Genomic DNA, 21361 nt, shown 5'->3' with positions numbered 1-21361 from the left:
CACAGAGGCTGGCCCCCAACCTTGTGTCCCCCCAGGGACTCTGCCAGGAAGGAAGCGTCCCCCAGGGTGGGGCGGTTGTCACCAGCACACGTGACCCCCGATGGGCCTGGGAGTTGGTGGGTGTTGCAGCCGGGAGCCAGCCCAGGTAGCCAGGTTGTCAGGGTGTTCAGGCCTGCTTCTGTCCACCCACAAGTAGACCCACAGGCTGTGCCGGGTGCTGGAGGCCTAGCCGGGAAGAATGCGGCCCCCGTTGCCCTACAGAGCTCACGATCCGGTTGGGGGAAGAGGCATATCTAAACCAAGGAAGAGATATCTGAGCATGTACTGTGATGGCTCCACTCCCGCGGTGCAGCACTGTTAGGGTGCCCACTTCACAGCTGGACAAACAGATTCGGAGACGACGAGACTTGTCCTAGGCCCTAGAGTCCGTAAGTGGCAGACCCAAGATTCGAACCCTGATTTGCCGCACTCCAAAGCGCTTAAGCAAAGTGTAAGCAGACAGAAGAGGAGTGGGAGAGCCTTCTACACAACGGGCTCAAGATTGAGCAAAGCCCCGGGGCCGTTCTGTCCCTCCTGCATCTGATGCTCATCCCTGTCCCATCTACCCTTGAGGGCACTGCTGAAAACAGAATTGCACCCCTTTGCAGATAAGGCCCTATAACATCTTTAAGGACTCACTGAGGATCCCAGAGCTCTAGTCTCCCTGCGTCCTGGCAAAACTGGGACAGGTGAGTCTGCAGAACAGCACTGTCCCCAGCTACACAGGTAAAAAGCTGAGTTGGGTTGAGAGTATACCTGGGCGAAAGGTGACCCGCTCTGGGGGCAGACTGTGGGAGTTTCAGGAGCCCCACCACTTCCTTAGTTCATTGCTCCTCTCCCAACAAGCTGGGCCCCTGTCCTCACCAGTTGGGCCAGAGACCCAGGGAGGATGTGGTCAGTGCCCTTCCATTTGGGACTGGGGTGTCTATGAAGGCCTTGCCCCTCAGCCCTCAAACCAGCTTAATAAGGACAGTGAGCTTGCCACTGCTTCCGCAGCAATGGCCAGAGTTCCTTGGTCTTCCTTCTGGGTTGGCTGTAACCATGGCCCCCGGTGAACAAGCTGGTGTCTTGTCCCACAGATTCACACCATGACACTGGGAGTTGGGAACTGCCCACCTCCAGCTGCCATCAGGAGCTTTCCTATCAGCGAGGGTTCTTGAGCTGCAGGCAACAGAAGCCAGGCTCTGCCTTATGTAGACTGAGAAGGGATTTACTGGTAGGTTTTGAGGATGGAAGAACCAGAGCTGAGCCAGAGCGGGAGCCAGGGCAGTTCTGAGTCAGAGAGAGCAGACCTCAGCTGAGCCTCTTCGGGACGCGCGGCAGGAATGGCTCGGCCCCAGTCAGGAGCCCATCCTTGCTCCAATCATGCCAGCATTCTTCAGGGAAAGAAAAAAGATTGAGCAAGGCGCAGATGTCATTCTTTCATGTACTCATTCAGTAAATGTTGTCAGGCACCTGCTGTGTGCCAAGTACTAACCAAGCACTAGGATACGGTCGGCTTTGGGAGAGACAGGCACTAATAGGAAACCCATCAGATCATTTCCAGTGTGTTGAAAACAAGACAGCGACCCCCGTGGAGATTGTATCCCACTGGGAAAAGTAAACCCCAAAGGGAATTGAGGCACGGCTATGAAGAGAAGAGACCGGATGAGGGGTCCCCAAACATAGCGAATATCCACGAGATGGTTCCTGCCATTTTTAGGACTTCAAAAGCCTGCTCAGGTACCCAGGGCAGTGGCAAGGACTCAGGGTCTGGAAGTAGACTAGACTTCGTATCTGGTCCCAGCTACTTCCTTACCATGGCCCCTATGGTATGACTTGCCCTATGGGGCAAGTCGCCTAACTTTTGCAAGCTTGCAAAGCAATGATAATTCTTCTCATGTTGGGTTGCCTGTGAGGTCAAATGAATTCAGGCATGTCCCATGCCTGGCATATAATGAATACTCCATTTACTTCCCAGACCAAATACTCAGTCATGCCCTGGGTATGGAGTACGGGGATGTGAGTGTGCAAGGTGGGTGGCCAAGCCAGGTCCTTGAGGTTGGGGGCTATGCCTGCTGAGCCTCCAACATGTCCATCACAGCTTTATTTTTTTTTAAGATTTGTTTATTTATTTGAGAGAGGAAGAGAGAGCATGTAAGCAGGGGGAGGAGCAGAGGGAGAGAGAGAGAGAATCTCAAGCAGACTTCCCACTGAGCAGGGAGCCCTGAAGGCGACTCAATCACATGACCCTGAGATCAGGACCTGAGCCGAAATCAAGAGTCAGACTAAGCCACCCAGGCAACCCCAGCTTTATTATTTTTTAAGGTAGATTGTTGAGTTTAGATTTTTTTTCTTTTCAGTAATTGCTACACCCAAGTGGATTTTGAACCTATAACCCTGAGATCAAATCACGAGTCACATGCTCTACCGACTGAGCCCAGCCATTACAGCTTTAACGTGATTTATTCCTTCCTCCTTCTAGATAAGATTTATTAAGGTAGCCTAACTGCCTGAGAACTGCCCCTGCTTCCTTGAACCACCCCCCAAAGCACCCAATACAAGCTAAAGAAATCCTCCTCTAGGGGCATCTGGTTGAGCATCTGCCTTTGGCTCAGGGCGTGATCCCTGGGTCCTGGAATCGAGTCCTGCATCAGGCTCCCCACAGGGAGCCTGCTTCTCCCTCTGCCTGTGTCTCTGCCTCTCTCTCTCTCTGTCTCTCATGAATAAATAAATAAGATCTTTAAAAAAAGAAAAATCCTCCTCCTGAAACACCCCCACATTTCCCTGGGTGTGTGTGCTCTCTCCTTGCAACAACAGTCTGACATTGTTCAACTATGGGTGCGTTCTTAGCGGTCTTTGGTGGGAGGGCATTGCAAACCATAAACTCAAAATGTTGCCCTAAATGAAGTGTTTGCTTCCACCAAATGCAGCAGGTGCAGGGAGAACTGGACCTGGTGCCTAGCATAGCAGGAAGGAAGCACCGCCAGAGAGGACTGAGAGAAGATGTGGCTTCTAGAATGACAGCCCCTGGCCGTAGGACAGCTGCCTGCTGGCAGGAGGAGGTAGGGGGGACGATAGTGCCAGAGGCTGGGGTGGGCTGGAAATGAGAGGTGTCACACTATTTCTCACCAGCTTTAATCTGAACCACCCTTGCATGCTTTAATGTGAAATGTAATTACAGATTCTGAATTATGGTGGCGAGCTCATCAGGGCTGACTCATCAATTAGTCAGATTTATAAGTATTTGGTTCTCAGAGATCTATGACCCTGATGCGTCACCTCAAAGCTCTGGGAAATCTGTCCTGCCAGTTGGCCCTCTTGAGGGACCGTGGGGTTGAGAGAGCCACTTTTAGAGCCGGCTTGGAGGGACGGTCTGACCACGCTCAGACAGCTTGGAGACTATATACCTGCCTCTAGAGTCCCTACTCTTTGAAATCTGTGAGGGCCTTGGCCCAGGAATCCCAAAATGTCCATTACACACCCTTTGTTCCACTACTTCCATCGGAAACCATGCTAGGCATCACTAATGGATTACCAACACCCTCTGCTGGATCTGGACCCAGCCTCCAGCTCCTTCCAGGCAGCCCCTTCCAATCACCCAGCATTGGTGCTTCTCTCCCTGGGATAAGCCCTCCCACTGTCCCTGCAGAACATAGTCGGGAAAGGAAGCTGGACTTGGAGACAGAAGGCCCGGGATAAGTGCTGGTTTTGCCACCTGCTGATCGTGGCACGCTGGACTCCATCACTTTACCAGATAGGGTGCCAGTCTGTCCCAGTGAAGGTGGGGTGATAATCCATGGTGAAGATCCATATAACGAAATAGATGTCAATGTCCTCTGTCTATTCTCAAACCCCATACAAGTTAAAGATGCAGCAACCAACAGAGGAGAAAGAAGGACGCCGGCATCCCGAGCATCCTGTGAAAAGCTGGCATGACTATCTCCCCCCAACCCCGGACCCAGTCCTCAGTGGGGCCAGGGTCAGTTTTCTTCCCTCCTCTCTTGCCCTAGAACGGAAGCCAAGCATCCACGTTCAGACTGCACAGGAGCTGCACTCCAGATAGCCATCTGGCTTAGATAACAACCAGGGGCATGTCCTGCAGGCTTCTAGACTTTGGAGGGGCCCCATGGCTCTGGCAGCCTCCCCTGGCTCCAAACACCCCAAGAGAGGTAGATGATTTATGACAGGCCTGGCAAGCAATTGTCAGTTTCTCTTCTCTTTTGCACTCATGTTTGTTACACAAGTAAGCCTCTGTCAAATCCAACCCAAATATGTTGTCAAAAAAAAAAAAACAAAACAAAACAAATGAAAGTGAAAGTTAAAATCACCCATAATCCCATGATTTAGAGGGTTTTTTTTTAAAAAAAGATTTTATTTATTCATGAGAGACACACAGAGAGAGGCAGAGACACAGGCAGAGGGAGAAGCAGGCTCTCTGTGGGGAGCTTGATGTGGGACTTGAACCCGGGACCCCAGGATCACGCCCTGAGCCAAAGGCAGATGCTCAACCAGGTGCCCCTAGAGGTATTTTTAACACATGGAACAGATCCTTGCATATTTTTTCCCATGGTGTATATACACCACACATTTCTTTTTCAGGAATTAGGTCATTCTATACTATACCATTTTATAACTTTTTTTTTCACTTAAGAGATGTTGAACAGTTTTCCATAGTCATAAATACACAGACACCATCAATTTCAGTAGTTTTGTGTTTCTTACAGCCCCTTATTGTTAAACATTTTCCTTATTTGACAATTTACTCCCTATTGTTGGACACCTTTTCCAGTTTTTCATGGTAATGAGCAGCACTGGTGTGAAAAAATCCTGCTGGTTCCACCGATGTATCTGTTGCCTTTGGAAAAATTCTCGGACACGGACTGGCCAGGCCATGATGACGCACATTTCTAGGGCTTCGTAGGCACTGCCCTATTGCTCTCCCGAAAAGTCGTACCTGTCTCTGATCCCCCAGCGGTGGAGAGACCGTGTCTCTCTCTCCCCGCTGAAGCCTGGAGGTGGAGAGAGTCACAGGCTGAGAAATCTCTCCAGCTGCCAGGCCCTGCAGCCGGACCCGGGGGTCCTCAGGATCAAGCCCTTCCTCTCCCCCTAGGCAACCCGGAGCACCTGAGACAGGCCATGGCCAGGAGGGGGCAGGGTCCTGGTGCCACCTGGCGCAGCCATCGCAGACCCTGACCCCCTCCTTCCCACGTATGTGCCCGGATGCCTTTTCTGGAGGCGGGCTGCCCACACCTTGTGACGGGACAGCGAGCTTTTGAGCTATCACCCACCTTATTTCCCTCTACAGCTCCTACGGAGTTAACAGATGTACGCACGTCTGAGGCAGTCATGCGGCAAGAGACTTTGGGTCCAATCCTTCCCGTTCTGACAGTGTGTAATCGAGGTGAAGCCATAAATTTTATAAACAAGAATAAACGACCCTTAGCAACATATGTCTGCTCGACCCTTCCAAGGTGATCGTAAATAAAGGCCCCTGCTTGCGGGGGGAGGGACGTGGGTGCTGCAGATGGCCAGTGATGAGGGCTGAAGGATCTGTGCCTTGGGAGCATCTGGTGGGGGACAGGTCACCCCATCACCCCTAGGTCCTGAGGCAGCTGGACGCCTTTCTGCCATTTATTCAATCATTTCTCTAGGCCACTTTTGCCCCTCTGCCCCCTGAACCGGTGCCTGCTTCTCACCCTTCCCCAGAGAGGTAGCTTGCAGCAGGGCCAGTAGGGTCCCTTCCCCTGAGGTTTAGGGTACCCTCTCTCATCTCCACCCCTACTTCACTGTCAATCACGCCCCCCCCTCCACAGGAACTCGGAGACTGGGGCTCTTGTCTCAGCTCTGCTGCTGTCCACAGACAGACCCCCAGGCAGCGTGAGTCACTGTGGAGAGGTAAGAACATGCTGGAGGCAGATCCAAGTTCAAATCTGAGTTTGGCCTCTTGTTTGCTGCAGGACACTGGCCAAAGGGCTCTCTCCCTGTGCCTCAGTTTCTGTGTCTGCACCTGAAACAAAGCTACTAGTATCTACCCAAGGGGCCCGTTGAGGGGGAGGAGTAGTACGTGCTTAGTGCACACGGAAGTTTCTCTCCTATTGCTCAATAGAGTATTCCTCCCATCACATCTGCCCAGCAGATCCTGTGTCATTCTGAGCAAGTGACCCCACCTCTCTGAGCCTCACTGTCCTTACCTGAGAAACGGAGAATATGTGCACAGACTTCAGCGGGTTCTGAGAAGTCAGACGCGTTAACTATGGCATCGGGGCACACCTGAGCATGTGGCCGAGTGCTGAGTAAATGTTAGTCGTGGTGTTGAGGGTGTAGAGCCCTGATTCTAAGCCCAGCTCCGCCTCCTAGAGCCGTGTGACCTTGAGAAAGCCATTTCTCTGCTCCGGGCTGGCTTTCACCTGTAATTCAGAGACAACAGAGATGTTACTAGGACCACTTTCATGGGCTATTAGAAGAATTAAATGGGGACGCCTGAGTGGCTCAGTGGTTGAGTGCCTGCCTTTGGCTCAGGGTGTGATCCCGGAGACCCGGGATGGAGTCCCACTTCGGGCTCCCTGCATGGAGCCTGCTTCTCCCTCTGCCTGTGTCTCTGCCTCTCTCTCTCTCTCTCTCTCTCTCTCTGTGTGTGTGTGTGTGTGTGTGTCTCAAGAATAAATAAATGAAATCTTAAAAAAAAAAAAAGAAGAATTAAATGAACTATTGCATGTAAGGTGCTTAGCAAGATGACTGGACACAATTACTACTCAATTTGTGGTCATTATTAATGTTTACTTGCTAAATTCTCTTTTGGCCTTAGTTTTCCCATCTGTAAAATGGAGCACTGATCTCTGAGATCCCTTCTGGTTCTCGTTGCTCTGTCACTGAGTATTGAGGCATGGTGTCCCTGGAGCCAGGGCCCCTGGTCTGACTGGGCTCCCACCCCCTCACCACGCCCCCCCCACCTGTCTCAGCCTCAGCAGTTCCAAACCTCTGCACCTCACCCAGGCCTGAGCTACTTGAAAGTTCCTTTGTAAAAGAGAAGACACAACTCAACAATATCTACTTTTTTTTTTTTTTGAGCTGCTACCAGGTGCCAAACCGAGCTTATTCCCCAAACACCTGGAAGCTGAATCATCCCCAGTCATAAAAGATGAAGACAGAGGCTGAGTGAAGTCAAATAATTGACTGAGGTGGCTCAGCCAGCAAGCGGCAGAGCTGGAACTTGAATTCAAATCGTAACAGCTATGAAAACAGCTAACTTGCTGAGAGGATGTGCTAAGCACCCCCTTTTTTGAGGATTTATTTGAAAGAGAGAATGGAGGGAGGAGTAGAGGGAGAAGGAGAGGATCTCCAGCAGAGCCTGAGCTCAGCATGGACCCCAATGAGGGGCTCGATCCCACAACCCTGAGATCACAATCTGAGCCAAGTTGAACACTTAACTGGCTGTGCCTCCCAGGGGCCCCAACTCCTTTTAAATACTGCTTTATTGAGCTTGGTGGCCTCTATGGGGTAGGTATTCTTGTCACTCCCATTTCACAGATGAAGAAGCAAGTCTGAGAAAGACGGAACAACCCACCCAGAATCATGAAGCTGAGGTTTCAGAGCTGGTCTTAGACCGAGTCTGCCCAGGCTGATGTCCAGCCGTACATTTGACTGGTGTTCGCTGCCCTCCAGTCTCACAAGCGTCGGAGGCCACTGGGCAGCCTCCCCGGCCAGCCCCGAGTGCAGCTGCTCGTACCGGACGCCGGAGCTCCGCAAACCCCAGAAAAGGCTGCAGGAGCAGGCAGCCTGAGAATCGGGTGGGCTCCTGCACAGCGGGCAGCACTGGTTATTTTAAAGCAGGGCTTCCGAGGAACTCCTCAAGTTGTATGCACACTGTGAACATGTGTGCACACGTGTCTCGGGAGAGTGTGCACGTACCTTCCATCAGAAGTGTCTGATTCAGGGGCGGCTGAGCATCTGCCTTCGGTTCAGGTCGTGATCCCAGGGTCCCCACAGGGAGCCGGCTTCTCCCTCTGCCTGTGTCTCTGCCTCTCTCTCTCATGAATAAATAAAATCTTGAAAAAAAAAAAAAGTGTCTGATTCTGTGGCATGCAAGGGAACACAAGGACCATCCCCGAGGCCTCCGATGTCCCCAACCTGGCTGTTCCCTGCCTCGGGCCCAAGCCTGGCCTTCCACGAGGGACTCTCAGAGAGGGGGACTACACGTCCAGTGGGCTGCAGAGGTGAGTCCTCTCAAATAAGCAAGACTGGGCCAGCTCAGGTCCAGCATCACCGGAGAGGCTCGTGAGCCCAGGGGGAAGGAAGGGAGGGATGAGCCATGAATGGTTCTAGGTACTGAGGTATGTAGCGTGTGTGCGGAATTTATTATACAATGAATTTTATGCAATTAAACTTGAAGTGCGTCTGGATTCTTAAAGGTTCAGTAGTGATGACTGGGACAGAGCGATCATAAAACTGGATGGGCTGTCGGAGGAAGGTGTCGGGGAGGAGGCAAGGGTGACATTGCAGCTGACGGGGTATTCAGATCCGGGACGTTTGTCACGGGGATGTGTTACAAGTTCGGGCTGAGAAAATTACTCGGTGAAAAATGCACATTAACAATAGCCAGGAGATATCAGTTAAGGGAAACTAGGTTGAGAAATGAGACAGCAGAATCTATTAACGTGTGACATTGTTCTCGGCGGCCCAGGTCATGATTAAAACGGCTGTCAAGGGGCGGTGGAGGGGGAGTCGCGGGGCCCCCCACCCAGGACCCACACCTTGGTGCAGACTCCTTGAGACAAGAGGCTTCCCCTCCCCGAGCCGGCTTTATCCACCGCAGGGTGTGCCTGTTCCGGGGCTGCTGTGAGGTCTGGAGGGGCATGAAGTCTGTGGTGCCCCCAGATTGTGGCCCAGCACAGGGCAGGCCGTCCCCACTGCTGGCCGGCATGATGATTACGTGCGGTTCTCTCTGACACACCGCCCAACCACCACCTGCTCTCTGCAAGGGTACTAAACACGTCCTGAGAACCCAGCCTGGGCTAGGGGTAGGCAGGCGAGGCACTTTACTGGGTGCCAGTGTCGGGGAGTGCCCAAACCCCCGGGAATCAAGGTAAATACAATTTTCATGCAGTATTTTTTTTAAAAAATCAAAATTATGCAAAAGACTTAGGATCAATGAGGAATCACCAATTTTTTTAAAGTCATCTCTATGCTCAACATGGGGCTTGAACTTACAACTCCATGATCAAAAGTCACAGGCTCCTCCGACTGAGCCAGCCACGTGCCCTGAGGCATCACAATTTTACGTAAAAGCAGCTCACTTTTTTTTTTTTTCACTGTTTCTTTCCCAACCCTGCACTTGTGTGCAAGGGGGACTATCCCTTGTGAGCGTAGACAGATTGGGCAACACGGGCTTTGTACTTAGTTGTGTGTTTTTACTGTGGAGCTTGGTGTTAATGTTTCAGGCACGGGAGGGATTCTGGTGAGCGCACACAGGGGTGTGCATCTTCCTTTTGCTTCTGGCTCCACAGCGGCTTTGTACGGCACTGCAGAGCAGCGAACGTTTCACACCAGTCCGTCCCTGGGTGCCCAGAGTAGGCCACTTCTGTGTTTCCTGGGCTGGCCACACAGGGAGGCCCCTCCAGAGCTGCGACGCCTGCCCTGCACCTGGCCCGTTTCTGGGGGCATGTCTGCCGGCCAAAGCGAGGAGGCTGAGGCAGGGCCTGGGAACGTGGAGTGAACTTCAGGCCCGCCCCAGCCCGTCCCAGCAAGGGCTTGTGGAGCCAGGATTTGGCAACAGGCCAGCTGCTTTGTTTCGAAGCCTCACTTGATGCTTCTCTGGTCCTTTGTAGGGTGTCTGACCGTGGCTAGGAAGGAGGGTGGAGTTGTCGTTTCAGCATATACGTCTTGCTCCTTCCAGGAAGATCTGGAGGAGGAGGGGCAGAACGGAGTGGAGCGGGCGCCAGTAAGCTCCTGAGCAAGCTGCCCCCTGGGCCAGCCTGCGTGTCGGAAGGGCAGCTCGTCACCTCAGTCTCTCCTGAAGTGTGGGTGCTTTCAACGCTTTGGGCCCTGCTCACCAGCTCTGAGCACCTGCTGTGTACCTGAGCTGGCGCTGACCGCTGGGCGGGGCTGGGGAGGCCCTGGAGGGACCTCACCTTCGCCCACTCTTGGCTTGGGAAACCCCGGGGACCCAGCAGGATCAGTCAGGGGCACCTGTTCCTGCAGCAAAACTAACAGACACGGTGGTAAGAATGAGAGCCACAGCAGGCTCTGATTGTTTTACCGTCCACGGACCGGCTGGCAAGGCGGCAGCCAGAGTGACACGGCTCCCCGGGCCGAGCAGGGGCTCGCTGAGGGAATGACTGCTGAACTGAGTTCACCAGGCGGCTCGGCCCCAGCACTTCGCAAGAGCCTGCCCTTTTGGAGTCATTTCCTGCAATTAGCAGCGTGCAGCCTTCACATTCTCCGGGCCACCTCCTTGCCCTGCATAAATATCCCCTTCCCAAGGACACAGCTGGCACTGGCAGTGTCGTTTTCGTGGTTGGGGGTGGGGAGTGGTGACAAGAGAAATAAAATACAGCGGAGGCACGGATCTGAGAGGCCTAAACCAGCAGACAGAAGTCCTCCTCTGAGCGATGCTGTCCCTCTCCCCTCAGCACCCCTAGGGAGGGAGGCTCCCCTCCAGGAGGGGGCTCTCTGGGCTGTACTCCTGCCATGCACCCAGCTGTCCATCCCCTACAGAGGTGGGGCTGGTGGCTCCAAGCGGCCCGAACCTCCAAATCCTGTCTCCCTTCACCTTTATAAATGTGACATTTAAATCCCCCTTGGCACAGCTAAATCACAATTACGTGTCCAAGGGCCTCTGGCACCGTTCCAAATCCTCATGGCACCTGAGCTGGTAGCAGCAGGGCTCTCTCAACACACGCACACGCATGCACGCACGTGTGCACACAGCTCAAGCTTTTCCCACTTTTATTTTTTTCTACGTGGCTCTTCCTTGCAGCAGTCACTTTACCTTCTTTTTCTGCAGTACTGAACTCATTCATTCCCACCCAGGAGAGCCTAGGGGAGTGGGCAGGAGTCTCGTCCAGCGCCCCTGGCGGAGATCTGCAGGGATCAGGACAGGAAGGACAAAGTTTTCACCTCCGAGGGGGCTGCACATCTCCCCTTCTGCACTACTTCCAAGTGCCGCAGGCTCAGGCCGACGGGTCATTTTTCTTGTATATTTTTTCCTGATTCCCCTCTTTCATGGCCACATATCTGGCTAATGTGAAGAGATAGTCGCTGAGTCTGGAAGGGCAGAGAGAAGCAAACGGGAGGATTTGAAATGAGAGGTCAATGCTAACCAGGTCCTTCCCATATTAGCCTTCAAGGAGGAAATATAAATCACCAGCCCTAGGAGCATCAGGCGGGATGGCGGGTGCTCAGCCAACTTGGCCTTGATGGATGGCCCTCCAGGCCAGCTTCTGTGACTCTAGTGCCAGGGCTGGGGTGGTTCCTGCCAGTCAGGCCCCTCCCCAGGCTGGTTTCTGCACCTTCCAGGGACCAGGATGGAGACACCCCAAATGGAGACATCCAGCCTGCCCTTAGGGAGCCTGCAGTGAGTTCAGGAAGCCACCCACCTCTCAACTGTCCCCCACTTTTCCTTGTCACCACCCTCCTCCACCTCTCCTGGCCCCAATCCTATTCTGAGGCCAGTGCCATGCCCAGTCTGGCTGGAACCTTCCCTGACCCACACCCTCCCCGGGATCGAGCCTCCCCAGCAATGCCTGGCTGTCTCTCTGGAGGCAGGGGTTGGAGGGAGCAGTACAAGAGATTCTGCTCTTGGTGTCTCTCGCTCCTGGGGGTGGTGGTGGTGACATACTTGTTTCTCATCTGCTCAGTGAGGCCTTCCTTGCTGAGGAAATGAACTGGCTCAACCCACACAACACTCAGAGACCATATGTTCCCCAAAGGTCACTGCTGTGATGATGATTGGAAGCTTCCTCGCTCCTCTGGGGCCCACCCACCTCCCAGGAAGAACGGAGCTGGTCAGGTCACATCCCAGTGGGAGGAGCAACCACAGTGAGGGGCCAGACCCTGACTGTGAAGTCTCTGGACACCCAGGACAGCTCTCAGGGGCCCCTGGGTTCTCAGCCTGCCCTTGGGCCCTGACCTGGCCCACACTGGAACTGCATGAGCCAAGGCTGGAACAGAATCCACTGAAGCCCTCCCTGGGCCAGTCCAGCTCAGAGGGCACTGAACTGGCTTGGCCTGGCCATTTCTTCTCAGTTCACATAGCCCCGGGGATTTGCAGGGAAGGGCTGAGAGATTCCTGCCTGAGCTCCCTGGTCCTGAAAGTGGGGTCCCTAGCTATACATTGTCCCTTTGTTCTGTTTTGTGTTGTTGGTTTTTATAGTAGGTCTCCCAGTGAGACCTTTACCTCCCCAGGGACAGAGATGGTACCTGCCTTGTTCTCAGCAGCAACCCTGTGGCCAGCACAGCACCTGGGACATCGCAGGTCCTCAGAGGATATGAGAGGAATGAAGAAGTGTGTGGGGCCCCAGGCCTGTGGTTACTTCCCACAAGGGGCCTCATTTTTCAAAGGTGTGAGACCCTCTGAACCCCAGCTAAGTACCTGTTTAAGAACTTGGCCACATTAGCGTCGGTCTCACCCATCTGGACAAGCGGCACCACGCTGGAAGATGAAACAACGTAGGTCTCTCGTACGTTACGGGATTGATGTCCCGGGGCCCCCCCGGGCTGCTTTCACAGCAGCACCTCCAGAGCTCACAGCAGCCTCCCAGGTGTCCTCGCCAGTCTGGGTACAGACGTCCCACACGGTGGCCTACTTTCTGTTGAGCACCAGCGATGTGGTGGGTCCTTCCTAGGGCCCTCACACCTACCACGTGTGTCACCTCTGCCACAGAACTCTGGCGAGGAGGTACGCTCCCCCAAACCAGGGCTCTGGGCTCGTGGCCCCTGCCACAGGGGTTTTTTCATCCCATAGGCACACCTCCATCTCCCTGCCTGGGGTACTCAGGACCCTTCCTCCACTCGACTGACCCCACTGCTGGGCCTTTGGGTTTTTTGCTATGATGAGCATTGCTGAGGTGGATGGTTTTGTACAAATGACTGTTTCTTCTTTTGAGGCTGGAGCTCTGTTACCCATGATCCATTTGGGGACCATAGGGGCCCAAGAGCGTTTCATGAGAGGTGAGACCTTCATGATGTAGGGCTGTGGACAGAGCTCAGGTTTGGACCAGATGGACCTGGGCTCAAATCTGGACTCTGCTTAGGACCAGCTGGGGGACCGCCCTGGCCATGATGTCACCTCTCTGCGCTCCAATATCCTGACTCCTGTGTCCTGGGTGCTGTTACCAACTCTCTGCCAAGGTTATTGTGAGGCCTCGATGAAATGATGCACAGAAGTGCCCAGCATAGCCCTGCCTACTGTGTCAGGGCGGTGCTTTACTTCCATTTCTCTGTAAAGCTGGGTGCCAGCTGGCCTAGGAGTGGTACGAATGGACACTTTGCAGGGAGCTCTTTTAAAGTTTCTCTGAAAAGCCCGTCGGTAGCTTTTGGGGGCCCCTCCTCTCCCTGACTCAGTCAAGGGTGTGGGCACAGTGCTGGGCTGCTCTGTTCACAGCTACCCCCCTGGGCCCCCCAGAGCCATGTGGGCTCCTCTGGGCCCTTCTCTACTCTATGGCCTAAAACCCATCAATGGCTTCCTGTTGCTCTCAGGGGATGGTGCAGACCCCTCTGCACCTACGAGGCTCTGCTAGGCCTCTGGCCTCATCGTGCCCCACATTCCCTCTCACTCTGGATCCCGACATCCGGCCTCCTCTGTGTCTATTCAGTACGGATGTTGCCTCTGCCCCTGCTGTGCCCTCGCCCTGCACACCATTCCCCCTGCCCCTACTCCTTCCACTCCTGGCTGACACAGTGTGCCTGGGAGAGGCCCTCCTGTGCCCACTGCACCACCCCTGGTGTGGGGTTCTCCCCTCACCTCAGCCCGGCTGCCACTGCCCCACTTACATTAACCCCCAGGAACAAGGAGTCTCACCCGGATCCTCTGGACTTTCATACCACACGAGTATAGAATTATAAATAACCAGCTAAACCCGCCAAGGCCCCCTCCTCAACTCCTACCCTGTTCACCTGTAACCTCTTGTTTCTCCGGAAGCTCAGATCTTGATGTGGTGACATCATCTGTCACTCATCTGCCCCTGGATCACTGACTCCCTTCCGTTCTGCAGGGCTCTGAGGACAGAGCCTGGTATGGTGACGGTGGCAGCTGAAGTCCGTCAGTGGGCAGCTGGATGGCACAGAGCTGACCCCCCAGGCCTGCCTGCTACTGACCCGCCCTCCCCACCCCGCCCTCACCCTCTCCCTCGGCCCCCTTACCGTCTCTCTGCTCGGCGGCACACAGCCCGACAGAAGTGCAGTGCACAGCTGCTCTTGCCCCCTGACTGTAGAAAGTGGGTATTGGCTGGAGTGGGGTGGGGGGAAGGAGGGAAGCGTGGGGGTGCAGGTGTGTCCAGGGCAGACAGGGAGCCCCTTGGACAGCTGGACCAACAGATACATAGGGCCCTGCCCCCCCCCCAAATGGGCAGCATTATGCTTCGAGGGGGCCCTGCACACCTGCTGTGTGACCCCCCCGAAGCCAAAGCAAGCAGGGGGGGGGAGAGGCTGGTAAGGGTCTGGAGGGCACTTGGGAGGCTGGTGGACACCTCCTGTTGCTGGCAAAAATTAAAAAGGGGACTTATTCAATGCCTCTGTGTTTCTGTGAATACACTTGGCCTGTAGCCATCCCCTGGTTGAGACCACTTGGTACCTACCGGCAGAATAAAAGCCGTGAGTGGTGGGAGCTGGTTGGAATATTTGTCAATCCACTGCTCCAGCTCCAGGATGGGCCCTGCCTCAAATGTAGCATGTCCTGAGGAGTTGAGAAGCAGAAGGACACAGCCATGAGGTCCATCGTCCGCCAGACCAAGGAAACCACCCTATGTCTTTTGCCCAGATGCTCTGCAAACCACTCCCACTGGCTCAGGAAGTCCTTCCTTCTTGAGGTCTAAGGGCCAGGCTGCCAGGGGTCCCAGGTGACACCCAGGACAGAGCCCCACCCCCTCAGGCCGAGGCCCCTCCAGGGCCCTCTAACACACGCCATAGGTTCAGAGAGAAGATTACTTAAGTGAGCCTCCCTGGCCGAAGAGTGCGGTGTCGCCAGGGCAGAGCCGACGTCCTGCAGCGAGCACTGGATCTGGGGAAGCAAGAGAAGGTGAGAATGAAGATCCATTCCCAGCGGGCCAAGCAGAGATGACCTGACTGCATATGCAGAGGTGCCTCCTGACACCAGCAAGACGAGCAGGGGCTGACCTGATGGGGATTATCTGAACTTTCCATTAGCCGGCATTTGAAGGCTAACGAATTTTAAAAAGTCCTTCCGAACCTTCTGCATCCGAACCTTGGATGGTGGTTCTGAGCATCCCTAGGTCCCTTGGGAACACCTGGGGTACACAATGAGCAACAATGGGCCCACTGATAGCCCAGTGATGAGTACCTTCACTCTGTCCTCGTCTCCCTTTTGCTTGGACCCTGTGACCCCTTTTCTCCAAACTGATGGCTTTGGTTTATCTGACCTGTAACAGCTGGGCCAAGTCACCAAATGTGATAGTGCTTTCTGAATTATAAAGGACAAGTATCTGAGAATGTGGTCAGCCCCCATGTGACTAATGGCCCACAGGAGCCTGTGCCAGGGACACCTTCAAACACTGCCCCTGACTTTGTGCCTTGCCAAAGTCCACTTGAGCTGTATGGGGGGCTGTGGGGTGGGCGGAGGTCCGTGACACCTGCTAAGACCACCCCTATGACAGCAGGCCAGGAGCGGGACATAGGGGATGAGATCAGACACTGCCTGCCCGCAGTGGACTGGAACCCTCCTTGGGCTGCCACTTGGGTGAGTTTCTTGAGCACCTGGTGTCTCTGGGGCTTCTGGTGAGAGGCAGAACAACAATACTTACTACCCCACTGGTTGGCCAACTGCAGCGTTTACCCCCAGGACAGGAGGGAGCTGGCACCAGTTTGGGAATCGGATCGCAGTTTTGCTGATTCCCAGCCGGGGAGCCTGGGGCAAGTGGCCCTTTCAGAGTCTCTGTGTTGCCCACGCAATGTGGACGTTAACCTCCAGCTTACGGGCTTCTGTGGGGAGAGCAGTGTGTGGGCTGCCCGGCACTCTTCCATAGGCCCTGCAAGCAGGCCCTGGTGGGACTCCCAGGTGAAGAAGCCACAGTCTGCACCCTCAGGGGGCCCAGGTCAGTAGGGAGACAGATGGATCAGACATGTGACACCCTCTGTGGTGCCTGCTGTCAGATACGGAAGGGCAGGAGCTGTGGAGACCAGCAGGGGTGCCTAACCCAGCTAGAGGCCGGGTAGCCAGCCAAGGCCCCAGAACAGGTGATGTTGAAGCTGTGACCCAGAGTACAGAGGCCTAAAGCACAGGTAGGTTCGTCACATCGCTGCCAGCCTTTTCCCTCTGCAAACTCTGCTCAGAGATGAGCACGACGTCTAGAAATAACCACGGTGGATGTGAACAATTTTCCATCATGAGGCTGCAAACCAGCCTCCAGTGCACAGAAGGTGCCTCATTCACAGAACGTTCCAGCAACTGAAGCCTCCTGTCCTTCTGCAGCCCCCTCATGGCCCTCTGTCTGCTCCTGTGCATTCTAGGGCAGTGTGCTTGCCTCCACTGTTGAAGTGCTGTCCATGGCTTGGAGCCTCCATGCTTCCTAAGGAGCAGAACACGGAGACTAACGGCCATAAATTCCCCCGGCTGAGGGCTAGGTGACACAGGCCTTCCCGGCTTTCTCCACCTCCAGGCTGCCTATGTCCGGGACCAAGGCATTCTCTGCCGTAGGGGCACCCCTATGCCTGCCAGGAAGTTAGCTGCCTCCCTGGCCTCTACCAACTAGATGCCAGTGACGCCCCACCTCCACTGGGGGACAGAATCGCTCTGGATCAAATCCACTGCTTTACACGTCCCCCTCCCGGTGCTGTCCTCAGTACTCCCGGTGCTGTCCTCAGCACTGGGAGGGAGGATGATCTGCATCCCCATTTCACAGGTGGAGAAACTGAGGCTCCCAGAGAAAGAGTGATGAGCCCCAGGTGGCAGAGAGAGGAAGACATGGTCAGACGGCAGACCCAGGCATGGCCACCCGGCCACACAGATGAATATCCCAACGTGAGGCGACACATTGCTACTCACTTTCTGAAGCTCTTCAGCAAAGGGGTGGCCTTTTTCTGTGATGAATTCCAAAGCAAATCTATGAGGAAAAAGAAAAGAATGTGCCTCTAATATAACGTCCCTGGACCCTGCCTTACATAAGGCAGCAAGTTCTCAGGTGGTAGGTCCCCTAGCTAACATAGCTCTAACACACACACTGTTACCTTTCTTGCTGACAGGAAGAACGTCATAAACTTTCATTTGGGTGGGGGGTGTCTGTTGCTCAAATGCCTTTTTCTATACTCGTTACTCGTCCAATGAACACTTCCCTTTTCAGGGCCTACTCTGGCCCGATCTAGGCAACCCAGTGTGAGCACATGTAACACAGGCTCTGTTTAGCAGGAGATGGAGATGTGCACCGGGTATCACAGGACTCAATGTGAAGTCGCAAACTATCCTTAGTGCTCCGGAGGGAAGGGCCAGAGTCCTAGTCCTGGGAACCTTGGCCTTGGCTGGGGTTCAGGGAGGGCTTCCTGGAAGAAGCAGTGTTGGAGGTGGGACTTTGAAGGCTGAGTAGGAGTTCCCTGGGAAGGCAGGTGGGACGAGAAACGTTAAGCACCCCAGGCGCAGGAAGGACCCCAGCTTCTGCCTCTCTCCAAACTCTGCTCCCTCTCTCTGTACTATTCAGGGCCTGGCAGGTGCATTCGCAGGGTTCCTTGAGGAAAGGTCGGTGAAGGGACTATGAACAGGGTGTGGGAAGTTATGGAAACTGACAACAGATGGCGAAGATAAGCAAAAATAGGGGTTTGAAGAGGCAAGGGAGGGTCAACGGCGCTACCGACCCAGGAGAGCTGGATTCTCAGTGGGGCCACCGCCAGGAGCCATGCAGCTGGCTGCATGAGAGTCACTGGGGAATGGGGGACAGAATGCTCCCACACCTGTCCCCATCACCGTCCCATCTCCTGCTGGTGCCTCCCACTGGCTGGACCCACCTGGAAGCCAGAGGGAGAGGGGACTGGGTGTGTGTGTGTGTGTGTGTGTGTGTGTGTGTCAAAGGGTCACCACGTGATGAAGGTCACCTCCTGGGCACACCAGCAAAGACAAGGGAGAATGGCCTCAAAGGGCCTATGAAGAACTCCCAGTGCACCTTCTTAGCCCATCCTACAGTCAGGACTAAACAGACAAACGTGTCTGTCATCTAGTGTGGGTCTCCCCCTTCGGATGGCAGGGAACGAGTCTGTAGGCCAGTCTGCCTTGAGCACAGCAGTATCCTCCTGCCTGGCACAAAGCAGGCACTCAGGGGCAACCTCACTGAGGGCATCCACATGACGCGGGCCACGTGTGGGCCCCCACCACCTGTAGGAGCCCCTCTGAGGTCTGTCTGCCCCCCAACCGCAGCCCCCTTGGACTGTGCACTCTGCGAAGCCTGTGGGCTGAGGTGCTCTGCTTAGTGGTGCCTGGCACATGGAGATGTTCGCTCACTATCTGACAAAGAGTCCACAGCTTGGTGTCCCCGATCTCCTGCCCACAAAGATGGGGGGGGGTAGCTTGCCGATGGGCTAATTCTAAACAGCTGATGCTAGAATGCACCTTCATTTCCCCCTGCCCACTTTACCTTGTTCTGCCCCCGACCCCTACCTTCACACACACACCCACAAGTCGGCCTTCTCTACTCTGCTGCCAGGACCTCTGCACCTGTCATTCATTATCTGCCCTGAGTATCTCACCTAGTCAGATGCAGCATTGAGAAGCCGCGGCCATGCACGTGCACCTGAAGGGTGGGGGAGCCAGGGATGGAGGGGTGAGGCAGCTTCGCGTGGCGTGGGACAGATGCCAGGCAGGAGCAGGCGGTGCTGGGAGGCAAAGGTGCCTGCAGCCCGGGAGCCTTGTGGCACTGACCCCATGTGCCTGTGCTGCCATGCTGAGGCACGCTCATCGAGGGTTGGCAGCCCCCCGGGGACCAGCCAGCACTCTCAAGAGCTCCACGTGAATTACACTGATGCCAATTCAAACCCAACCTCGAGGCCAATGCTGTCTGCCTTACCCAATAGCTGAACTTAATTCATCTGTAGTTCCCACGGCTTCAAACACTTGGTCATCTTTAGGTCTCCTTTCTCCAGTGAAAGTGTTAGAAAACCCTGTGAAAAAATGTTTAGCCACCCAAATTAAGATTTTTTGGTGGTCCTGATATGCTCTTTTTAAAAAACTTTCCACCTGACATATAACAGGAAAGTGCTCAAACCATAAACATACAAGTTGGGGGCGCTTGGTGGCTCAGTCAGTCACTTAAGTGTCTGCCTTCGGCTCAGGTCATGATGTCCAGGGATTGAGCCCTGCGTGGGGCTCCCTGCTCAGCAGGGAGCCTGCTTCTCCCTCTCCCTCTCTCCCTCCTCATGCTCTTTCTCTCTCTCTCAAATAAATAAATAAAATCTTAAAAAAAAATAAATGTACAAGTTGATGAATTGCTACTACCTGAACACATCTCTGTGACCAGCACCCAGATCAAGAAATAGAATATGCTCAGCACCCCTGAAGCCCCCATACAACCCCCTTCAGTTGCAATCCTAAGGGTAACCACTATCCTCACTTCTCTCCCGGTATCTTTGGCATCTTTTAAATATCACACCCCACTTGATGATATTTAGTGAGATCCATTACATAATTTTTAATGATTGTGAATGATTTCGCAGAACTTTAAAATAGCGTTAAAAAGGTGGTTAACCTTTTTTTTTGCATGTTTCACCTGCCCCCCTACCTTTGTCTCCTGTTTTGGTGTATATCTTGGGGATCCTGGGTGTCTTTGAGGAAGACTGTGGCCTGATGAGAAACAGACATCAAGATGTGGTGAGTGGGGATGGCTTGCCCAGGGCGACACCTCCCTCAGTGGGTCACAGCTTGCTGCTTATGGCCTGAGGCGGCACTTACCCCTCCTCTGCTTGGATCTCTGTTGACATCATTCCCCTCCTTTCTTCCTAGTTAAGTCCTTTGTGGACAAGCTCTGTGTCTTGCCCGTATATGTATCTGCAGAGTAGCTCATGCTTAATAAACATGGAAAGAGTTTATTGACCCCTTTCCATAACCTCTGCACTGTTCTAACTGGATTGCTGGCATTCATCTCCTGGAATCATCTCTGGAATCTTCCCACAGCCCCAGAAGGTGGGAACTACCTACGACGTTCATTTTACTGTTGAGAAAACTGGAGCTCATGGGATGACTTGCCTTCCCAGGTCACCCAGGAAGGAAACCATAAGGTTGGGATTCATGCCCAAGACTACCTTACTTCACCCAAACTCTCTTACTTCCACGCTGACTTGTACCAGCCCAAACTCTTGGCCTCTAGTCCGCCACGCCAGGGCTTCTTGCAGAGAAGGCAATCTGGGCCACTTCCATCCTATGAAGCTCCAAGTAGACCCAGGAATGAAGAACTGCCACAACAGGGTCGGGTTCCGGCATTTTCAAGTAGCAAGGGAACACCTTGAATACGGGCTTCAACACTAAAACGTGGCATCACAAGCTCATTGGAAACGTCCTGTCACTGGATCTATGACGTACACTGACCCAGTTACTCATTCATGCTACTCTGCAGGTCCTGAGGCCCAGGAATGGGGGTGCAAGCTTCAAGGTCTACGATGACGGCCTCTCCGGATCGTGTTGGCGCGCCTCTGAGTCTTGAGGTATGAGGTGCCTCGGAGGCAGGTCAAACTCTGAATGGAGACCCCACCTGAGCGTGAGGCCGGGCAAGGAGGCCTAACTGGCCCCCGTGGATGTGCCTGCCCTGCCTGATGATGAGGGCCGAGGTTCCTTCTCATTTGTACAAAGAAACCCTCGGTGTCTGGCCTCCACGGCGCCCACGTGGCCGCGGTGACGTCACGACCAAGAGCGGCTCTCACAGCGGTGTGACGTCACCACGGCGACGACACCGCAATCCACGGCAGGTGTCCAGGTACCCTCCCAGCCAGGCACTCACCCGTCCCCGTCTTCCACGCCCTGGGAGCGGCGGCTCTGGAAACGGGGACACAGTAGCCCACGGGCGCCGACGCCCCCGCGCAGGCCCACGCGGCCTCCCAGGCCCCACACAGCCATGCGCGCGGCTGCTCGTCGGGGGCTGACCCAGCCAGGCTCCCGTTCCGGGCACCGCGGGCGACTCCACCTACCGCTGGCCGCGCC

The 21361-nt window shown here is 54.4% G+C and overlaps 1 protein-coding gene and 1 long non-coding RNA gene across 2 annotated transcripts; one reads left to right on the top strand and one right to left on the bottom strand.

The window, feature by feature from the left end:
- Positions 1-2265: 2265 nt before the first annotated feature.
- Positions 2266-5467, top strand: LOC111092706. The gene is made up of 3 exons (XR_005379285.1): positions 2266-3083; positions 4032-4190; positions 5327-5467. It is a non-coding gene; the product is annotated as an uncharacterized LOC111092706 (long non-coding RNA).
- A 3832-nt stretch (positions 5468-9299) lies between these two features.
- MMAB (metabolism of cobalamin associated B) lies at positions 9300-21345 on the bottom strand. The gene is made up of 9 exons (XM_038575401.1): positions 21162-21345; positions 19950-20011; positions 19239-19332; positions 17237-17294; positions 15163-15235; positions 14814-14911; positions 14380-14444; positions 12611-12670; positions 9300-11283 (listed from the first exon to the last, which is right to left on the bottom strand). The coding sequence occupies exons 1-9, from the start codon at positions 21275-21277 to the stop codon at positions 11190-11192; spliced, it is 720 nt and encodes a 239-aa protein (XP_038431329.1). The 5' UTR covers positions 21278-21345; the 3' UTR covers positions 9300-11189.
- Between the last annotated feature and the right edge of the window lie 16 nt (positions 21346-21361).

Source organism: Canis lupus, chromosome 26, assembly GCF_011100685.1.
Source record: "Canis lupus familiaris isolate Mischka breed German Shepherd chromosome 26, alternate assembly UU_Cfam_GSD_1.0, whole genome shotgun sequence".
In the NCBI taxonomy this organism is placed as follows: domain Eukaryota; kingdom Metazoa; phylum Chordata; class Mammalia; order Carnivora; family Canidae; genus Canis; species Canis lupus.
This window is presented reverse-complemented; position numbering and strand designations above follow the sequence as displayed.

Coding starts and splice junctions, on each gene's coding strand:
- MMAB (XM_038575401.1), bottom strand. CDS start 21,277: ATGGCTGTGTGGGGCCTGGGAGGCCGCGTGGGCCTGCGCGGGGGCGTC. Junction 17,295..19,238: donor GAATTAAGTTCAGCTATTGG/GTAAGGCAGACA, acceptor TTTTCCTCATAG/ATTTGCTTTGGAATTCATCA. Junction 15,236..17,236: donor TTGCTGAAGAGCTTCAGAAA/GTGAGTAGCAAT, acceptor TTGCTTCCCCAG/ATCCAGTGCTCGCTGCAGGA.